At 34.4% G+C, this 23,538-nt stretch overlaps 1 protein-coding gene across 1 annotated transcript in view; it reads left to right on the plus strand.

The window, feature by feature from the left end:
* The window catches only part of LOC146595489 (uncharacterized), a gene marked incomplete at its 3' end in the record, with an annotated part of 408,834 nt that overhangs the window by 342,597 nt on the left and 42,699 nt on the right, over window positions 1-23,538 (plus strand). The window contains exons 23-24 of the mRNA XM_085305610.1: window positions 12,187-12,446; window positions 23,241-23,337. Coding sequence (XP_085161736.1) covers window positions 12,187-12,446; window positions 23,241-23,337 — 357 coding nt within the window. The remainder of the gene's footprint in view (window positions 1-12,186; window positions 12,447-23,240; window positions 23,338-23,538) is intronic.

The raw sequence follows: 23,538 nt of genomic DNA on the forward strand, positions 1-23,538 counted from the left end.
GAAGAAGCCCTTTGTATTGTCCTTAACAACCCTTGCCAGACTCAATTCCAAGTCGGCCTTACTTGTTTACAACAAAAAAAAAAAGGGATTATTTTTTCAGTTTGATTTTTAAGATCTGTTGGAGTACTTTTATTTTCAGTAAAAGAAGATAGAGCATGGATAAATAGTTGATAGGTGATAGAATGCCAAAGCTTTTATTCCATATCCACTACCTATAATATATATTCATCTTATTCTTAAAGCTGTAATATATACTTACCTATATGAGTAAAACTATAAAAGTTTATTCTTGTTATCTGCACTTAAAAAYTTTTCTTCCTCTACTTAAACTTCAATGTTGTTATTGTTAATATTGTTAATAATTTTATATATAGTACATTTATTCTCCTTTAACAAATCTCTTCTAGACAAATAATGTATTTTTTAAGCATTTTTACTGTTTTTCTGTATTATTTTTTTCTGGAAGAATTCTATTTTAGGCAATTTCCAACAAGTAGAATTTACCCATAATGCCTGTAATTAAATTTGCTCTTCTGGATAATTCAGTTGTTACATACATAAACTTGAACTTTCCATTTCTACAGAGGTTCATGAWCCTTTCAGACAAAATTACAAGTTTGTGGAATTCTAAATATCTTTTTACTTATGTTTCAATAAGCTTTGATAGATCTGACATTCCTTCTTTTTTTTAATTTGAATCTCTTAGAGTGCATATGTGTTATTAATTTCTCCTTGTTTTCTTCCAGAGTCCTAGATTTTGGATCATGCATAATGCATACACTCTGGTTCAGTCCTGGACTTCAGTCTAAAGTAAATTATATAGTTCTCAGAGGAAGGRAACGTAGGCCCAAAACACGACAGTGTCCACCCATATCCATTGGTATGTCAGTAGCCAGTCCACATCACAGAGACCTAGCTTTGCGTAGTATGCGTGTAAGTCAGTCCACACCTTTTCTCCCAGACCTCAAGGCTTGCTATCCGTGGGTAATGGAAAGAGTAGCAGTCTTAGTGACTTAGAATGATTTGTTTAGTACATGTTCAATTCTCATTTACCAACATATGATAATAAGACACTGTTTTGTATTGTGGTTCTTGATATGTTTACTCTCTCTGACTTTTTAAGTGATGATTTGGTACTTTTTCATATTTTCTGTCATTTTTTTTAATCTGTAAGTAATCGTTGTATATAACTATACGTAAGAACGATAGGTGAACACTATACATAGTCGTTCTTAACACCTTGGATAATAACTAAAACTATAAATCACAAGTACAAAAAATATCCCAGAAGTGTGAAATACAGAATCACAGAATCACAAAATGGGTAAGGTTGGAAGCCTGCTCAAGCAGGGTCACCTAGAGAATGTTAGACAGGATTTCATCCAGGCRGGTTTTGAATATCTCCAGAGAAGGAGACTCCAGAACATATATATACATATATATAATACACATATATATATATGTATGTGTGGTGTTGTAATTTCTAATGAATTCCTGCTAAATCTAAAATGGGAGTTTCAGAAGGTAACACTTATGGGAAGGATTTTTCCAACTCTTTTCTATGTGGTCATGGTCATGAACAAGGCTTCTAATGCCAAATACTGTGTTTTCTAGCACCAGGCCAAATGACCTGACCTACAGTAATGATGTCAAATTTTTCTTCTGTTATTATATCTTCCTTAATTAGAAATGTTCAGTGGTTGTACTCTTTTCAGAACAAACGTTCCTTCTTATGACACTGCTGTCTAGTGAAAGTTGTACTAGTGACTTTTAATTTTAAACTTTCTGTGCTGAAATAATTTCATCTGGCTTTGTGGATTGGCATATTTGCTGCAAAATCCRTCTTGAGATACATATGCAGATAGTTTGATGGATATGAAGAAAAACTGGGTGGTGGTCCTCATCTCCATGATCCAGTATTCTGAAGGTTGCATTTAACTTTATGTATCTAACAGAGGTACCTAAGTTCCTACTAAGTTCCTAAGTGCCTACCTGCACTGTTTTCTTTACTGTCAGTGAAGACAGAGATGGAGAGATTTCTCCAGAAAGCAGTTTAGCTCATTTGAGATCAGAGATCAGAACTTTTAGGTTACTTATCTCTCTCCATTGAAAAAGTAGGAATTCTAAAGAGATTTAACTCCTAATATACAAACTTTCAATGCTTAAAATTGCATGGGGGAAGGACAGGTCTGTGCCTGACCTGTGTGCTCTGTGACATTTATGCAGGTCCAGATCACTCAGCTGTCTAAGTGAGGGGTAGCTTACTCTAGGGCGGGTTTTAGTTCAGCCTGTGAGTACATTTTTGAAGTGAATCTACTAGTTATTCTAGTTACCAGGAGCTGGTTGATTTGCAATATGTAATGATCCTTTGCATGCAAATGGAAGTTCTTTTAGATGAAACTAAACAAGAGGAAGCACTCAAAGTTCATCCAGTGTGATCCACTACTGAACACACAGCCTATGGGACAAAACTAGAACTAGTCTGAAGTAAACCTACCAAAACTCATATAGCGGATGTGTTGAATCTGTATCAACTATTTTGCTCTACAGATAGTCTCCTTTTGTGCCACATTTCTCAATATATAGCTATAGCCTTTAGACCCCTTCTTTCCTCTATGCCCAGATTTTACTCCAAAGGATAAAGATTGCTGGCATCTGTATCTCATCCTAGCATGGAGTCATGACATTTCCAGGATGTGCAGTACAAAGAAGACTTACCTCCTGCTGCATAGGCACAACCAACAAAACTGAGGAACTTGACTGCAAGTATCACTGTTTAAAGTGAGACTAAGATGATAAAAATGGTATCTTAGATGTCTTTTGCAGAAGTTGTTGATACTTTCTTTCATTCAGTATAACATGAATTGCTAAAATTTGAGTCGTGGATTATTTCTTACTGCCTAAAAAACTTGCAGTGATCAATAATGTTCACATGACAATTCTGTTGAGCCCCTAGGACTAGGATCAGCAATATATGGTTTCTTTCAGGTGATACCAATGGCTGCTGGTAACAAATCCTAGCTCCCCTATATTCAGTCAGTTTAAGTTTTGCTATTATTAAGAGATAATACACAAACAGCTATTCAGTCAGTGAAGTTATGTAAATAGTTTAAAAAGTAATATATTCATAATAAATAATAGATTGTTTTACAAATAGAAGTATTTAGCTTATGAATTGCATTGAATTGGATTGTATTCAACAACCTTCATACCTTATATAGTACAGAGAAGGAGAGTGAAAGTTGTTCTAACAAGTTTAACCAAGTTAGGTATCTTAGGACATACTTCCTACAGACTTTACTGTAGAGTTCTTTTATGGATGCATTTCATTTCTGTTGTATAATGGCAGCAATATCCATTTCAATTCGTGCATTATTATTAGTCATCCTACTGTTAGATGTATTTTGCATTACAAGATGGGCACTTCTTTGAAGCTTGAAGCAATCAAGCACATAAAAATGAGATCTTCTGTGCATGGCTGTTATCACCTGGTACCATTCCGCATCTATTTTATCTGTTCTTGGGTACACCCACTTCAGATTCAGCTTGAATACTGCAAGCTAAGCCCATACTTTTCATTATGGAAAAATACTATTTTCCATTATAGCCAGCATCTACATCTCTGTTACATTAAGAAATTCTGGATGTATGTGTGACAAAGATAACAATTTTATTTTCCTTAATTTCAGCTTCTCATCATTCTAACAGTTGATTAAAGCAGATGGACTCTTTTATGTCTTTTAATTGCTAAATTGATACTCACCTATCAGCTTATTCAGTGAAAGATGAATTGCTCTCTCCTCACCTATTGATTTAACCTTTGGAGATGGTTGAGGGGAAAGAGGTGATATTTCTTCCTGTGGGGTTAATTTCTTGCTGTATACATTTACACAGTTTGCAAAGATATTTGTCATTTGGTCATGACAGACATGAGTGTATTGGAGAATCAGAACCACTGGGTAATGAATGAGCTCATATGGATAAACTTCTTGACTGTTCCTTCAATTAATCTTTTTATGCCCTGAATTTCGTTGTTGAAATAATAAATCAAACCACTCTATTGTTTACTTTATTGCTAATGAAACTTCGCACTGCCAGATTGACAGCCCAAGAAGCTRAGATTCCTTATTGACTAACCACAATATTGGTAGTTTTATACCACTTACTTGCACTGAATTGAGAARATAAAGAAGGTAGTTTGGTCCCTCTTTGGTTTGCTCAAATTAATGATTCAATTTACAAACAAAGGTGATAAAAAATGATACTGTAATCTTGAAGGATGTCCCACTGAATCCAGACTGAAACTCGTCCTTCAGTCCAGACTGAAACATATCTGACCTACTGAAATGCCAGTGTTAACTGGGGCAACATTTAGGCACCTGTGTATTGTCTGGATAAAAAGTGGCCAAGGTGGCATTATTGTTTCTAAAAGCTTGGCTGCTATAGAGTCCTCTGAGTGTTAAAAATTTCAGATAATAGTAATCCATGGAGACTAGATATTAATGGTGATTGTATCTTCACAGACATTTTGAGTATACAAGGTTATACACATTTCCACTTAATTCTTTTTACTAAGGATTATATTCATGGTGAAGGTTTTGCTTAAGAGCTAGGTCTCAACACAGGATTGTATCAATCTGTTAGCTGAATGCAAAGAGAAAGAACCTTGTGGAGCTTTTCTAAACCACAATGAAATATATCTAATTTATGAAATATATGTACTTTACTTCTAACTCAATGGTTATAACTTAATGAGTTAGTCAGGACAAATGCAAGCAACAAGACATGTTCCCTTAAGCAAATATGAAAGTACTTCCACTGTGCCCAACGCTCTTTACAACAGCCAGGTGGACCTTAGAGATAAGTAGTACACCTGCAGTGAATTGTATGATTCAGYTCAGGAGTTGAAATAGAAGCCATTGGTGTAGAAAGTGTCTTCTGTTATTCACAATATCCAGAAGTTTTTTGACTCACGTCAGAACAGTGCCATGAGTGAGCAAGTTTGTAACACAGCATTTTTATTCTAGCAGTTAATTGGTCCTGCACTCTAACTACAGCAATAAGCAGAGAAATAGCAGTTTTAATCTTTGACATTCTTTTTCTTTAAGACTGCCTCAATCATCTAAAGATTCTAGTCCATTGTTGTGTAAAAGATGTTGTAAAGATTAATATGTATGTTCCATGTTGGAATATGTAAAAAAAAATTAAAAACTGGAATGGAGTAAATAACTAGTTTCATATAAATTTCATCATAAATTTCAATTAATCATTTGATGATTAATTTTTCCATACTGCTGGAGCAGGTTCACTTATAGATTGCTATCATTTTTTTGATGTCTTTCACCCTGGTGCTAATGCTGTACTGTTAAAAAATTATGTTGAGATTTAATCTCAGATGTTTATCATTCGTGATCTGCAGCTCAGTGTCCCTGTCAAACCGGAGTCTCTCATGAGGATTCTGGGGGGACTTCTTTCTGCCTCCTTTACATGCAGTATAAAAATGGTTATTTCCACACTTTTTCATTAAAAAAGAGTTTTGGCTGTCAGGCTATTTGTCCTTACTGATGTGAAAAGTGCAGATAAGTGGTTGCACCAATGAGCATTTAATATGGCTTTAAAAAGGAGGGAGTGATGATTTTCTGAGAAAGTATAGGAAATGAAGGAACGAGCAATGCTGATTTTTGTTGAGGATTTAAGAAGGTGGGGTCTATGTATTGAAAAAATACATGAAAAGATGCTTCTTGTGCCTCCATGTACACCCCTACTGTAGTTTCTTGATTGAAAACGACTGGGACTGCATGCAGGTACTGTACCCTCTCCCCACACCGATCCATATACACACAGTAAAGTTTGCAGAGGGGAGACAGGCTGTTTCAAATCACTGCTACAGTCGTGCTTGATACAGATTGGATATCAATTTCCTTAGTGCACACTGTGGTACTGTTCGACCACTGCTAGGCAGTCTAACTCAGCGTTTCCAGTCTTTTCAGCAATATGCTCAAGCATATTGTCTAATGGAAGTAGCCAAAACACATGTCCCAGTAATACTTGTGAACAGAAGTGCCCTTTTATGGAGGGAATATATATGGAAAGAAAAATTCACTGTTAGTTCAATGAATGTTTAAACAGTCTAATAGTCAAAATTATCTAGTGTTGAAAAACTTCAATAATAACACATTTTAAATTGTTGCACAAGCAAATTTACCATTACCTACATCTTTCCTCTGGTTTTAGGATCACCYTTCCATTGTCCCTCTGGGTCCTGAGATCAGTGATTTTCTCAGAAGGAACTGGGATGGGGATGGAAATGGAGTCATGACATGTCATCAGCACCTGCAGGTCTTCATCAGGAGGAGTGTGATGTTTGTGTGTGTGTGTGGGGGGGGGGGTTCTTGAGCCTACATGGATTATTTTCCTGTTTCCTTATGCCAGCCCACTTTCCACCCTGGGACTGCCAGCTGCAGTGTGACAGCTGCCCCCACCCCAGCTCCCTGCCACAAAGGGCTGTTGTTTGCCCTGYTGTTTGTCTGCTGGGAGAAGAGGTTTGTCACCCGCTTCCCAGAGGGACCCGGCCAGGAGCTGGAGCAGGGCAGGTAGCAGGCCCTGGGCCCCGGTGCAGGCAGTTAAACCAGCACAGCCCAGCTCAGGYCAAGGCCAGGCCTGAGCCTCTGCGTGGCCAAGTCAGCACTGAGCCTGGAGCTTCTGACTGGGAAGGACAAGAGTCRTATTTAATGAGTTACAAAGGGAGAGTTTTAGGATAGAGAAGAAATACGGAAGTAATGGTAAAGAGAGACTTGGACTGGAATTCAGGGAGAGATGGAGAGACAAGAGTGGGAATTTGAGAACATCTGGGAGTGACATATGAGAGTGGAGAACAAAAAGCAATAGAAGAACATCAGAGAAAATCATAACAGATTTTACATGTGCAAGCTGATGGAATATGTAAGATGCATCAGATCTCTGAGGAACAGAGAGAGTTAAACTTTCAGAGAATAAAAGAAGATGGTTGTGAAAGGAAAGAAGAGAGAGAAAATGGAATAACTGAAGCTGCTATGGTGACTCTAAATGTACATCTTTGGATTTTTGTAGTGTGTGTTGGTGAATGGTAATCTAAATTCGAAGCCGTTCATCTACCAAAAATGAGTTCTCATTTTACTACTTTAGACAATTGAATAGCCTCCAGCTTAAGAAAAATAAAGTAATCACCTAGCACTGCAGGTTTGCAGGGTGTTAGTTTTTATTGAATGCACAAGAAAATATAAACCCTTGCTATTGAATGGATGGTTATTGTGCATACAGTATATCTAATAAGGCTGACCTAATCTTCACTGAATGTCCTGCCTTTTCTCTTCAAGATCCTACCAAACAAAGAGGCAGGTGAATGATGGGCACAGTGTGTCTGAGAGTTCAGTTCAGGAGCCCAGTTCTTTTAACTAAACCAYTAAGAAAAAGTGGTGCTAGAGGCTTTTTTGTGCTTGCATATAGCATTTGTTCTACACAAACACCTACGTTTGTGACTAAGACAAGTGCTTTGACCAGTGTCTTCTGAAAATTTGACACAAAATACAGAGGACTAAAAAGACTGATTTCTTCTGTTATACGATGCAAGGCAACTGAAAGCAAAATAGTTCCTTCTGAAATCTGTTTTAAGATCAGGTAAAATTAGTTTCATTATTGCTTTGATCAAGATTTGTCATTTTTCCTATGCTTCTAACTGAGCAGAATTGGAATGAGCACACTGGTAGGTTTTTCCAATTGGCAGAAAGTCACTGAGTAATTCTGAAGTTCAAAATAGACTGTCAGTCCTTATGGTGTGACAAAAAGATGACTTTGACTCAGGGTGGATCTTGTGAACATGTATAAATACCTAATGGGAARGAGTAAAGAAGATGGAGACAGATTTGTGTCAGTGGTAGCCAGTGAAAGGACAAGAAGCAATGGGAACAAATTGAAATATAGAAAATTACTTTTGTTCAGAGTAAAAAACTTATTTATTCCAAGGGTGTCAAACACTGGAACAAGTTGTGTAGGGAGGACGTAGAGTCTCCATCCTTGGAGATATTCAAAACCCAACTAGATATAATCCTGAGCAACTTGCTCAAGCTGATGCTTTTTTGAACAGGAATGTTGGACTAGATGGTCTCCAGAGATCCCTTCCTACCTCAACCATTCTGTGATTGCTAAGAATCTTCCTTATATTTTGATTCCTTAAAACTCATAAGGTAGCATATAAGGCTATGTTCCATTATGTTCCAATATGTTCCATTGTAATGTGAGAAATAAAAAGGATGTTTAAACTGATGAGAACCCAGTAATTCAATACTTAGSTGATCATATAGCATTACAGCAATTTATACCTTAATAGTAGGGTTTTTTTGGATACCCATTCCTGGCTGCAGGTTGCAGTTTTTAACTGGGACTTCGATGTTTAAGTGGGTAGTAACATCCAAAACCATGGATAACATTTATAATGATTATTTTTCATTATCTTCTGCTGTATGGAAAACTCTTAAAGCTATGGAAAGCTGTATGGAGAATTAAYAGAGATTATGAAAGCTGATCCATATGAGTTGGAGGAGTTCTTGTACAGATAAGGAATAATCAGTATTATATATTGTTATCTGAATGAATAATGTAAAGCAAGCAATCATGCATGGCGTGATATTGTGATATCAAGGAAAATACTTAAGTTCGGTTATCTAAAATAGGGCGTGCATGTAGTATATGGAGTAAGGCAAATTAATTAAAATTAGGAATTTTAAAATCAGCTTATATCTTCTATTTTTTCTTACTACATGTGCCAGTGTATGATTTCTCTTTGTGAAGATGCTGTAAATTACTTTGCTGCTCAATAGAAGAAACCCTTATTAAAATTGCATTTCAAAAATACATTGAATTATTTTCAAGAAAAATTAACTTTCTAAYTATTTTTTTGTCAAAATTTTCATTACAACTGATTGTAAATTATAGAGCAGAAAGAGCATGGCAGTGGAATACTGCTATTTTTGATGCTTCTAATGGATTATTGTCTCCTTGCTTTTCTTCATAAACATTACAAACAAGTATGCAATTGAAGGATGAAAGCAGAAGATTCTTTTTGCTTAATAGCAAAAGAATTGTAAAAGTAAGTCAGCTRTTTTCATAATTAGCCTGAAAATGTATGATATRCCTTATTTGTGGATTGGCTGAGGTTTAATTTAAAATTTTGTCACTCTTTCATAAATACCAAAATTTTTATAAGAAAATCTTTGTAATATTTTCTAAATTTATGACTTAGTAATATGTGATAAAGRTGGTAATTCTATTTGTTTGTTAGAGCAAATGCATAAAATATTTTCCAATTTAGAGTCTTAACTCTTTCTTGAGCTTAGGCTATTTACTGCCTTACTACTTCAGCTTTATGAGAGTTTAGCAGATGATAATTTTTTTCAGATATTCAAAAAATGTATTTATACACACACASAGAGAGTACTTTAGCTTTTTTGTATAGATATACATATATGGCATATTATGGCTTAAAAAAAAAACAGTCTTTCACAGAATTTCTAAAGAAATTCTGAATATATTCCTCCTGTATATTTTACAGAAATATTTATTAAATTCTGWCAGATAACTAAAAAGTTTCCAGGCAATAGCAGTCATTCATACCTAGGGGAATTTTTTATTAAAATGTTTGTTCATAGGATTGTTTTTATTTATACATTCATTAACCTATAGCTTACATTTTAGATTGCTTTTATGAAACTTGATATTATTTGAGTACCAAATATTGACAAATTCAAAAAAGCATACATAATTTCTAAACAACTCAAGAATAAACATAAAGCTGAATATAGAACATTTCCTATATTTGCATATTTTCTTTAAAAGGTATATGAAACCTTAATGATATTTTGCTGGTAGTCTTAGACCTTTCTTCTAAGTTATTTGATTAAAAAAGAGCAGAAAGAAGTTGAACAATGACTATTGTATCTTTGTATGGTCTCATTAAAACATGTCCTACCTATTTCTTTTTCTTCTTTTTGCAGAACCTAGAAATCTTCCTGATTTTTTCATGCAGTGAATGAAACTGTCCTGTTTAAAAAAAAATGCCTATGTTTTGGACTTTTTATCAAATAATATATAAGAATATTAGCTAWAGTTTTTTAGTTTGTTAATTCACAGTTAAAAGCTTCTGCTCTGTATTCTATACTCTTAATATTCTAATACCTTGTAACATTGTCAAAATGGCACAGTTCTTATTACTACAAAGTGAAGTCTTGATGCATTTTTGCACATTTAAGGAGGACACCTAGCAATTCAAATGATAATGAAGTAAAACTGTGTTATTAGTTGACTCCTTTGCACCTTTGCCTCTGATYTGATAGCTGGCAGGGAGCCAGGATAGGACTGGCTACTTATGTACTCTAGATAATTGCCTTGTTTCAGTGATTTCCATCTGACATAATGTTCCCTTGGACCATCCAAAATAGTTTTGATAACTCAAAGACTGTTAKGAAACTCATTAGGGAAAAGAATGGAATGGAGCATGTTTCATTTTTGCCCCTTTGCACATCGATTGCACCTGTAAAAGTTGGACCAGTTGAGAACTGAACCCTACCCTCCCACAAAGTGAAAGATTCTCCATTTTGTGAGCTTTCCAAGCTGTATGTGGAGCATTGACAAGGTATTACATATCAGCTTGTAGTTGTTCATTGATAATAATTTATTCAAAATCTTATAAGTAATATCTAGGGAAAAAAAGAAAATTACAAAATAATTAACATCTAAAATGTCYAATCAGTGAAATTGTGACAGGCAGTTCTAGGCAGTTCTAGTGTCAGTGATTTAGAAACACATCATTTGTAGTAAAGACCCTACTATTATGGATTAACCCTTCAGGAGAAAGTTAAATCGGGTACTAAATAAACAGCAAACAGAACCTGTCATTCAGTGTTAAATCAGGGTGTATTGCTTCCGTGTACCAAGTGGATGATATCATGAGTATCAAAATGAAACAGCATCTTTGCACTTAAAGTAGATTAACAGAATATATTTGCAAACTATTTGATCGTGTTTCTGAAAATATATTTGGAGGACTCTAACTAATAAATCACTCTTGAAATATGATTTTATCACAGTAACCTAAGAATGCCTTTTCAAAGTTACAGCTTTTTTTTTTTTTTTTTTTTTTTTTTTCCATGAAAAACAAACAGTAACTGGATTGGGACTCCTTATTGCTAATGTGGGATTTCTTAAATGATACAATTCCTTAGTAATATGCATATCATTTCAAGTGGCATGGAAAATATATCCCACAACCAATCATACAAAACATTTAAACTTCCAAGGAAAACACTTACCATGTTTGTTTTAAGATGATGTGTTTTTTTTGTTTTTTTTTTGTTTGTTTTTTTTTTGTGACAAACTGTGTCTGTGCCCTAGAGAATAGAATTATGTAATTCTGAGTCTCCATTAAATGAAGTATTTATCAAGAAGAGTTCCTTTTATCAAGTTAGAAATATCAGGCTATATATGAATGGTTTACTCCCTTGGAATCAACATTAGTTTTCAAATTGTCTCTGACATCCATCTTTATAATCTATTTGATTTAAGCTTAGTCGAAGGAGGAGGGTTTCCAACAGMTTTTGTGTACCTGTTTAGGTGACAAACATAACTAAGAAGTAACATACTCAAAACCGTATTAAAATGTTACCTAAAGTAGCAAGCAACTTTGTAAAATAAGAAGGTCTCAGGTACTATCTAACCTGGTCGTAGAAGGCCATTGCATTCATGTTTTTCACCTATGTTGTCAGTATCAGCCCTTCACAAGAGTATATGTTAAAAAAAAAAAAAAAAAAAGGCATCATGAAGATTCTTCAATCATTTATTGTGCTTTTGACTTTCTACCTTCTTTCTTAAAGGTGTGCCAAATGCTACCTGCTGCATTTCTTCCCAAACACCGCGTACAGGTTTCACACATATGAAAATGTCTTCAATTCTCAGGCTTGAAGAACCTTGCATTCCACACTTGATCATTTCTGTGGATGTTGCTCAGCAGCTTAARAAACTTTTACTATGCACAGCACTTTTACTATACACAGAATGGCAGTATTATTTTTTAATTCTTTTAATAGAAGTAATTGGACACAGTTGGACTAAGTCATTGATTCTCATTCTTCCACCATGTCTCCTCATCTTTTTCAGATGCACATGTACAGCAGGCTGGACAGGGCCTGACTGCAGTGAAGATATAAATGAATGTGATTCTGAACCATGCTTGAACGGAGCCACCTGTTACGAGTCTGTTATCCAGGGGCAGTTTGTATGCATTTGTCCTCCATTTTATACTGGTGACTTTTGCCATCAGCAGTTCAATCCCTGTGACCTACCTTACAATCCATGCATAAACAACTCAACCTGCTTGGCACAAGATGATGGAAATCCATTGTGCATTTGTAAAACAGGTAAAAGCTGATATAATTGATTTTTCCTATTGTCTGCTGTACTGGAAAATTGTTGCAAATATATATTGAGTGTAGTGCTGTCTTTACTGAAATTAGCAAGATTGTGAACCTTTCAAAGCACACAAAGCTTTCGTGAATTACAGTGGGTCTGTCAGTTGCAGTGAAAGACAGGTATGATAGCTGTCAGTTTGTCTACTGTTCTTAGAGTAAAATAATTACTTAATGTATCTTGCATGTATGTTGCTTCCAGAATTGTTTCTTCCGAGTCAATTGTTATAAAAGCACAGAGACAGATATGCACCTGGCCAGCAGATCTGACAGACTAAGTTGACAAAAGAGATAAGTAGAAATAGACGGAATATATGCAAATTGTTAAAAGTACAAAAATTGGACCAGGTTAGACATGGTTCCTCTTCCCACTGAACTGTCAGGAAGGCATGGTGCCTCAGGAGAATAATCTTGCCCTGTCTAAGAGACAGAACAGATTGCTCTCCATCTTTATGTACAACAAGCAAAAGCACAGTAGGCACTGCAGCTTTCCTGGGCCACGGCTTAAAAACTGCAGTCTCTCCCTCGATACACAAGAACTGCTAAGGTGGAACAGAACAACAATTTAACTGTGCAGAACATTTCTATACAATTCTGCATAGGAATTAAAGAATACACTAATTAATTAAAACTGCTCTGGAAATTTAGGGGTGCAGAATACTGTTACCAAACTTGAATTTTAGGTAGGATTTTGAAATCATTACTTTTATACATATAAATGGAGTAGAGTTCTAGGGACCAAGGATAGAAATATRTTAATTGCAGTGTTAAACCACAATGGTATTATTCATCTTATTGTTTACTGAGTTCTAAGATGCAGAGATAATAGTATGTAAAGTCAGCACTATTAATAGCTTGGATTTCTTATTGTTAAGACAAAGGTTGCCATAAATTGCTGATAAAAAAAATAAGGTCAGAAGATGTGTATGTTGCTCATTCAATGCGAGTATAACACTGAATGTCACGACAAAAATAGAAAACAGCTTTTAAAACAATATATTGATTTTGAAGCCTTTTTAAGAAGTGATCTGTAAAGAGCTGTTGTAGTACAAATCTTTTAACATCCCACAGAAAAGTCTTATATTTGAAACATTTTTGTGCCCAGTTTCTTAAAGATACAAAAAACTTACAGCCCAGATTCTCAAGGAACTTTGAAGGTATCTTCCAGGATTCTTGAAACTTGGAGCTAGGAATCTTCAACAGTCTTCAGGAAACAAGTAGGGAAGTTATCTGTACCAGTAGTGTGTACTGTTAACAAATCTTGGAAAACTGAAAATACCCTAGTATTGAAAAGGCATTCAAGGCATACTTCATGAAATGAGCCAAATGTACTGAAAAATCCAACTATTTATTGAGTACTCTATCAGCAAAGAAGGAAAGACAATAAGATACAGAAATTTAATTGAAAGCATTTCATGACAATATTTCTTCTAAACTGTCTACTATTTTCTRTTCCTTTCTCTCCCAATAAACTTGTCAATGTTCCAAATCTGGTTACAAAAAGCAATCACACTGTTATAGTTGGATTATTCCAAGGTACCTGACCGGGTACCAAATGGTGTATTGATTAAACAACTTGCATGACATGTAGTTAGCTGTCCAGTCATTAGATGGATTAAAATCTGGTTTATCAATAGTCGCAAAACATAGTTGTGCATGAAGAGAYTGAAAGCAGTTGTTGGCCTGATTTTGCTGAAATCAATTGTCCAAAGCTATTTAATGTTTGTATCAGCTGACTAGACAGTTTCATAAATCTGGTAAGTATGTACATGATGTACACATTAGTTCAGTTAATGAGGAAGCAGGCTATTATTGAGAATTGCCTGACATAATACTCACATTCCAAAAATATGGATTTTGATACATTATGAAGCACTATATCTAAAATATAAAACCTCTGTAGGTGTCARTTAAGACAGTGTCTTAGAAAATGGTGACTCAGAAAAAGACATTAGAATTATTGCTGATAATAATATTCCTAAGAGCATTCAACATAGGTCTCYCTCCAAAGAAGCAACACAATTTCTGGATACATAAAGAACTAAAATTTAAGTTAGAAGCAAGGAAATTATTTCACCTTTGTACAAAGACTTAGAAAGACCATCACTTAAAATATATGCCTGGTTCTAATACTGATTTTTAGAAAACAGCATTAGAGGCAGGCTGCAAAATTAACAGGACAAATTTTAGTCTGTGATGTTTGTTCAGAAGAAAAAGAGAATATCCACAACGAGGTTGCCATAACGAGGTAGAGAAAAAAAAAAAAGAAGAAGAAGGCAGAAAGGTGTGGGAAGCAAATAGAAAAGCGTAGTAAAGCTGAAAGTATAAATTAGGCACAATGAGTCTTGATATAAGATATTAGATTAGCACATAATAATTGAAACAGCTTTACAGAGAGATAGTGAAGTCATCATTAGTAGGAGTATAAAGCAGAATTGCATGTATCTTTGTTCTTGTATATAGGTATAGGGAGTTRAAGTTACCCATTTTGGCTTTAAAGGTTTTTAAAATTCTATAAATAATAAAATGTAAAACTTGGTTTTGAAGTGATAGCCTTGGTGATAGAGGTATGCTCCTTGCAAGGGGATGGATTATGACGTTTGTGTCACAGAACATGGCTCTCTCAGTGTGGATTATGGAACACTACTAGTTCATGAATTTATGTTAAGTTGTCCACATAAACAGATCAAATAGTTAAAAAAAAAAAGAAAAGTCTACATTTGCTTGTGAGTATATTAATTGTTGCAAGAATGTTTGAGGCTAGACTATTATTCCAAAAGTTTATGAATCATTGCAATAGGGTAAGTTCCCCAGGAAGTGTACAGAAAACACTTCTTCATRTATAGTTTGCCAGTAATTTGTAAGCAAAGGTCTAGTCAGTGCTGTTGGGAGGAGATGGCTGTTTTGTGCTTGTACTCAGTATTGAATCCTTCCATTAGTTTCTGAAATACTTCATACTGAGCAGAAATGTAACAGAGGAGGAAAGGACAACTTCAGGCATAGGTGGCAAATAGTGAAATGTTTTATTACTTCATTTATCAACATGTTTTTTTTTCCCTTCTTAAAAAATTCTGTCCTTGGAATGAATCTTAATAATCATAAAGAAAATGTAATACAGCAGAGGACATGAATTTCATGTATGAAATATGAATTTGATATAAATAATATTAAAATATTATTCAGTTCTAGGTAATGTCAGTCACCAGAGTGGTAGGTGCATAAAGGCATTCCAAACGGATAATAAGACAGTTCTCTAGAGGCAATGCAGCTTTCTGAGAATAATTGTCTTACGTGAAAGAACCAAATTACTGTGAAAAAGATGTAGTCAAATTAAGGAAAACAATGWAAGGGTATATCACAGATTTAAACCTTGAAAGAAGCATTTGTAATTAAAAGGAATTAAAATATTAGAGATCAGATTACTCTGAAATGCCATTATCATAGTGTTAAAAAAGCAACAGAGTTGTTAAGGGAGAGGAATCTGCTGCTGTGAAAGTAAATACAAATAGGTGAATAGTAGAGCAAAACAAAAATAAAAATGCAAAGCCCTGCAGTATGACAGAACACATAACCCTATTCTAAATAAGCAAATGAGAAARTTTAATTTCTGTGAAGCATAGAAATCCATAAAGCAGAAATCAGTGCCAGGATTGTGCAAATCAATATCAGTCTATGAAAAAAAGGTAATTTGCACTACTACATAAAATCTGACCACCTACTAAGAGACTTGGAGTTGTACAAACAGATACAAAGACATAATAACATCCTTGAACTGTAATCTGGACACATGCTGTGTGTGACATTCTCAATATCACATAAATTGTCAGTTCAAAGTCTGATGATCTAGAATATGTAATGAAAATATATATGAACATACATCTTAAGACAACAATCTTAAAAGACTGTAAAAGGCTGTTCCTGAAAACAGGATTATAGCTATGCCTGTATTTACATGTAATAGGATTGCATGTATTTATATGTGTGTTACAGGATTTTAATAATAAACATCGCAGTTCAAGAAAAGGTTTCTGAACTTTTCCAAAATGTCTAACTTTTGCTATGAAATACCTAATGCAAAGTATAAATGAAATACCTAAATATGGAATTAATTAGATCACAAAAGCCAGGTTAGGACTCACAATTTTCTGGTTAAGATCATTGAACTGCAACAGGCATACTTGATATTGAAATGTGAGACAAAGGGTAAGAGACATCAAGGGGAAATGTGGAACCTGGGGAAATATAAGTATATGAATATTACAGAGGATTGGCAAGACAAGAAGTAATGTGTCAACATAAAGGGTGGTCTAGAAAAAAAAAACACTAGTGTTTTGTAAGCAAAGATTTTTTTTACAATCATTTATTCTTAAGAAAGAATTGTAAGTCCTGTTATCTAGGAACTGAAACAAGGCACAGTTAGTGGGAAAAGATTTGTGTGTTCATACCAAAGCTTTATCTCTGTCAAAAAGAAGGGTTATTCAGTCAGCATTTGACTTAGTTCAGTAGCTTTTTAATGAGTTAAGAAATTCAGAAGGGAAATGAAATCAATGAAAAAGGTATTATTAGAATAAAGCCACCAGAAAGTTTGGATTAATTTGACCAGATGTAGATGCCCACAATATTAAAGTTTAYGCTGAGCTGGTCTCCCTGTACTCCATTTATTGTYGATGGAGAGAAAGAGGCAGTTTTCTAAGGTAATTCATTTCATCCAAAACTAGGCATATAAAATAAGTCAGATAACTAATGCTGTAGAAATACCTATTTCACTCCACTGACTACAAAGGCAGCTTAGAACAATTTGTTCAGAAGGCAGATGGTCTGAATTCCATACCAAGTGCCTATTTCCTGGTTTATTTCTATAGAGATTTTTCTGTACATATCTCTGTGAAACACACCATTTTAGATAAGAGTGAAAAAAAAATGGAAAGCAGCAAATTGTGTCACATTATAGCACACAAGTAATGAGAAGCTTTGACACCTTATTTGTGTTCATAGATTTGATTACTAATAATGTTTATTTTACAACTAGTGTGGGTCATCAAGAAGACATGACTTCAGCAATTTTCAGTGCCTCACAGACATGTTAAAAATCTGGGCCCAAATGAGTATGATTAAATTATTCATTAGTGAATTCTTTATACTTTCCTTCTGTGATATCTCTGAAAATGCAAAACTAGAAACTGAGAGTACCAGCATAATTGGTTTATGCAGAAGGAATTGCATGGATTAGAAGATTCTAGGAAAACTGAGTGTCATGTTCTGTGGAGAGGTGTCAATAAGAGATCTAAGGAGGGTACCTTATCGTGTCTGTGTAGAAACAGCAACCGAACTCTGTGTTGGCATTAGCCATTCTACTTTCTCTTCATCCTCTATGTAYTCTTTCCAAAAGCAAAACTTTGTGGCTTCTTAACAGCAGATGTATAGCTACACTTTGTACGTTCCTGCACTTTGCCTATTACACAAGTCCTGCAGGTAAAGTTGAGACATGTGGTAGCTGTTCCAATTTTTCAGAGAAGCAGGAGGAACAATATAATATGTCTCGTCCTAGGTAACAGCATTTAATGCTTCATCATTGACACTGATGGCAAAAGTACCACAAGATATTAGAATTTCTGTCATCTGTAGTAAAAGTGTATCATTCTGACTACAATAGATTGCAAACAAATCCAAACATACTGCTGGACCTACTAACTCTAATGTAGTACTTTGTTTCCTGAGAATGAAAAACACTAGTATTTTGAGATTAGAGAATCTGCTTTTGTGATATTCTGCATAGAACATAGATATTTTTAGAGCTTGTATTATTAAATGCTTAAAACRTAAATTTTAAATGAAATGCTGTCTCCTTATGATTTTTATAAAATATGGATAACATTATTTTGTAAGAAAGATCCAATATGAAAGTACTATAATATCTGTTAAATTCTATTTACATCTTACTTTAACTTCTCTAATACAGTAAAAGATAGTGTAAAAATAGCTGACAAATAAATCTATTTATTTGTTGAATTTTACAGTAGTCTAATCTATATTGGCCACCTAGGGGGTGGGGGGTGGGGGGGGAGGAGAAAGCAAAGAAGCCCTTTCAGCTTATCCTTCCCTATTAGGATAATTACTTGAACAAAAAATTGGAAATTTTGAGCAGGTTTCTGTTGTAATTCTGTATTCACAATTGGCAATGTGTGCCATTTGCTCTTTACTATTGACTAGATGCATTTTTTCATTTAGAAGTTCAGAATGTGTTGAACTGAGTTCAGAAAACATTCAGATTTTCCACATAGAAAGCACTAAGGTCAAAAATTCCATTTTTAATGTCTTACTCCTGTAAAGATATCTTGTAAAGTATTTGGCTGGAGAACTACATTAAATCATTTAGATGTACTATTGATTTATAATTTGAATCCTAAGTTTGACTAATTTACATTAGCAAAGGGAGGAAGTAGTTGCATTTAAATGTGTCTATTATTTTCATACATGGAGTATTAAATATTGTTACAGAAACATACATTACAGCAAGATGCATATTTTCAGTCTTTCAAGTAGTGTACCACTTTATAAAATAACTTGCTTAAAATAAAAATGATTTGTAATTCAAATTAATTAATTATATTTGCAGCATAAACTACAAATTAAATATTAAAATAAAGTATGTTTTGTTGATCTTACTAAGTGAATGCCAACTTAGGTAATGAAAATTCCTTTTCTATTGATAACATTATGCTTAATAGTATAGTTAATATTTTAAACATTTTAAATCAACGTAAACAGAAAACAGACCTGCTTTTTTGTCTTGTGTTATCTTTTTTCTTTCTTACAATATATGAAATAGTCTGGAAACATGTCTGCAGTACTGTGTAAAAATTGCATCCATACATTAATTATAGTTTAAATATCCCAGAAGATTACAGGTGTGTGTGGCAGCAGTTGTAGTTTATAAATAAAAATATTAGTGTATTACTTTTCCTTCTAAAATACACTTGAGTATAATGTAAAATGCAAGAACTCCATGAGGCCATGTATGTTAAGCCCATGAGATATATTGAAGCTTCAATATGCAGTGTGTAAATAAACTACCAAGGTAGTTCTTTCCTTAAATCAGTTCCTCTTCAGTATTTTTCATATCGTTTCAAGTGGAAATGAGTATTTTTGCTTAAAGTTTTTCAGAAAAACTTTTAGTTGAAATCTTCTATAAAAGTTGCCAGTATGGTTAAAAATTGCTTTATTATTTCAAAAGTTTTTGCTTTGTTTTTAATAGTAAATTAGGGTATATATTGCCTAAATGTTACTTAAAAAAATTACCAATATTTATCATTAAAAAAAATGAGATTGCCTTTTAGTATTTTAAAAAGACTGAGCTAATTCATTTCAATTTAAAAGAGGCAGTATTTGTTCAATAGTAGATTGAAAACACAGTTATAACTTCATAAAGTAGCAGCGTATCTGGTGATATTTTGTAATGGAACCTGCATTTTTTTTTCTGTTTGTAGGAATAATACATACATGACTACAGTATGTATGCCTCAGTTGTCTGATTTCAAGGTAGCTATATTTTGCTATGCGTTGGAAAAATGTGTGCTGCTGCAATCAAAAATATGTCTAAATAGTGCTTTATGTACTCATCTCAATATTATTTGCCAGAGGATTCTATAAACCATCTATAACCACGTAGGGACAGCAGGGGAAAACAGAATGATGAATGCCCTCCATTTTCCTTTTTATGTATTTTAATCTGACAACTGTGTTTTTTTGTTTTTTGTTTTTTTTTTTTTAAGATATTTGTTCAAATAATATATAGGATCATAAAAGAATGAGAAAGTATTCTATGTCAGCCCTATTAGTTTCTGCTGGTGTTTTTTAAAGTTTACTTTGTTAGCTTCACACCTTTTTCTTCCAATTAGCTTAAAAAAATAAAAAAACGTGCCTATATATCTATAAGTTACTTAAAATTTTATACATATTTCTTTTTTCTTTCAGTGTGCTACTTTTCTGTGAAGTCCCAATTCTGCTGTCTATTGACATCAGCTGCTACTCTGCAGCAGAATTTAGTTTCAGAAATGTCAAACATTACAAATAAACGAAAAGTCACAAAAGAGGACATTGACTAGTGATGTTGCTGTGGTCCTGGCCTCGCATTCTGCTTGTTCTCTGATTCATTAATCAAACCAGAGATACAGAAACATGTTCCCACCTTTTCTGCTCTTGCTCAATGGCACTGGGGTGGCATGTACCACAACTCTTGAAAACAGCTCGTTGTCAGCAGCTGCTGTCTGTTTGATGTAGCTAATTCTAGTACTGAGCTGTAATTGTCAACTAGCATGCCAAGAAACAATTTGTAGTCCTTTTACCTATATTCTTTCCTAAAGCATACTGCAAGCAAATAATAGATGAAAGCTCAAGTTACAATATTAAGCTGCAAATTACACACACTGCTGATATCAAAATTATTTCAATGCTTGCTCTGGTTCTGACCCATTTGCAGATAATAYGCTAAAGCATTCTGAATTTAACAGTGTTGTCTATGCTGAGGAAGCTACTTTAGAGCAGTCCACTGTGATRGAGATTTTTTTTATCCTCTATTATAGTAGTTCCTTTCAAGAGGTTTGGGGCAATATCATATAAATAGAAAATTAGTGATTTCAGTTCACATTCAGATATTTCTACAAAAATTTATATCAGTCATACAAAGAAAGAATTAACATCAGAAGAGTAGATGACAGTGATTAAAAAGCTATGTTGAGATACATTCCCAGCTTCATTTTCCAACTTTGCTGTAGACATTCCTGTGAAACCTATTGTTACTGCGATCATGATGGTAGTTTACATTGATGTAAAAATATGGTAGAAAAGCAAATAATAAAGAAAAAATGCAAGTAATTCYGTACAAATATTAACATTTATTGGCAAGCTGTAAACCTCCCTGGGTCTTTATGTTTCCTATACTTTTCAGTACAGGCAGGTTCTGTCTTTAATACAAAGACACTTCTTGAAACAACTAGTGATCCCTTTTGTTCAAATCTAGTTTCGACTTTCCTTTTTTTTTTTTTTTTTTTTTTTTTTTTTTTTTTTTTTTTTTTTTTTTTTTTTTTTTTTTTTTTTTTTGTACAGTAGGATCTCTGTTTCCTATATATTGGTTTGTTAGAATAGCTGAAGAACCCATGAAATGTGTCAAGAACTGGTACAGCATTGACAGGAAAGCAGCAGGATAACACCTAGTCTTGTGAACATCTAGCATTTCCTGAACATAGAAGGATTCAGAAGAGACCTATCCAGTCTAGAGATGCTACAGGTCATGCAGTAGCCCTATCCTCAACCGTATGTCTTCTACTGAATCAAGGAAATCTGAAAAGATAAAAGGAAAGRCCCAATTATATATTGCAGTCTGATAAATCAACTGCAGGAACACCAAAGTTCAATTTTCTCAATTTTCAGAAAATTTTTATTCATTTCTGACAGTGTATCTCAGATGTCTCATGAAAGTTTTATAAAATAACTTCTAAATTTAGTGGAAATATTCATTTTAACTTCATTATATTTTGGATTAGACCCTAAAGGATAAATACTTGATTTTGGTCAGATGAGTTACTTCAATGTTAGTCATTACCTAAACTTTCTTGACATTCACTGTATATATCATTTCAGCACAGCAGTTTATTTAATGTAATAGCTATTTTATGTGACTTTTTTTGTGCGGCAGTATGTTTTCTAAGAACAAAATCACTCAGAAAAATCTCTTCTCTCTCTTTCATTTAACATATATTTTGGGGTGCTTGCAAAGGTGACATACTATTCAAGTGATGTACTGTGCAGATAAGATCATAATCACTTTTCTCCTTTTAAATATTAAAATCAATTAAGTTTTTTTCCTCCTCTACTGACTGCTTTGAATAAATGTGGTCTCTAACYAGCTTTATGCACTAGAATGTATTTATTATTGAATTAGCTTTTAGTTTTTGAAATTATCCACACTCCCAAAGAAAGCCTTTTCAGTCTGCTAAAATGGGTTACTTTTCCTCAGTAAATTCAGTCAGGTGCTCATTTGTTTGATCCAGATCTAGTATCTCTSGTGCTTTAGTGTATTGTAGACCAGTAGCCTTGGGAAAGGAACGCTGCTTGCTAAAGCTAAGGAGTAAAGATGCTTGGAGAAGCATCTTCCTTTAGCAGTCACAGGGTCTTTGCTGCCCCTAATTCCAGTGTCAGCAAGCACGAGAGCTGGCTGCTACATGAGGGAAGGGAAGCCAGGAGTCCAGGCAAGGCCACCAGGGGCAGCAGCCTCGCTGCCAGGGGCCTCATCTGATAAGACCTGAGTGAGGCAAGCAATGCAGGGCAAATGACAGTAGCCAGGGTCATCCAAGTGTGCCAGATCAGCAGGCAAGTGTACAGAAATGGGGCAGGTCTGAGGTCAAGCTGAAGAGCTAGTCCACAGGCCAAGGTCAGAGTCCAGATTAACAGAGTACAGGACCAGGCATGGGAATGGCTGCAACACAGTTCACTTGGGCACCAAAGACAAAGAGCCTCCACTTAGATGCAGCTCCCAATAAAGGATTGAGAGCACAGTCACCACTGAGGTTTCTTCCAGCTCTTGAAAGCATTCAAGACTAGCTGAGGTTTTGTAAAAACAGACATATGCATTATCTAAATTGGTCTTGAGCTCAGATAGCTAAACCATCAAGAGGATCCATAACCCTTAGTATTCACATGATGTAGTAGAATTCAACTCATTCACACTCAATGTAATCTTTGTTTCAGGATTTGAAGGTACTAACTGTGAAGTTAACACTGATGAGTGTGCCTCCCATCCGTGCCAGCATCAGGGTCTCTGTGTGGATGGGATTAACCATTTCAAGTGAGGAAAATTCTTATTCTGTATTCTGTATTGAATATTTGTTTGACTTATTACCCTGTTACATTATATTCAAAATCTTACTATGGTGGAAAGGAAAACGCCGTATAGGTGAACCTGAGAATTTGTTGTCAAGATAATTAAAATCTTCAGCGTCTTATCAAAATACAATATACAGTTAGCATTAGTCCAGTTGCAATAATA

This window comes from Rhea americana, unplaced genomic scaffold (assembly GCF_003343005.1).
Source record: "Rhea americana isolate MKP2758 unplaced genomic scaffold, rheAme1 scaffold_224, whole genome shotgun sequence".
NCBI classification, from domain to species: Eukaryota; Metazoa; Chordata; class Aves; order Rheiformes; family Rheidae; genus Rhea; species Rhea americana.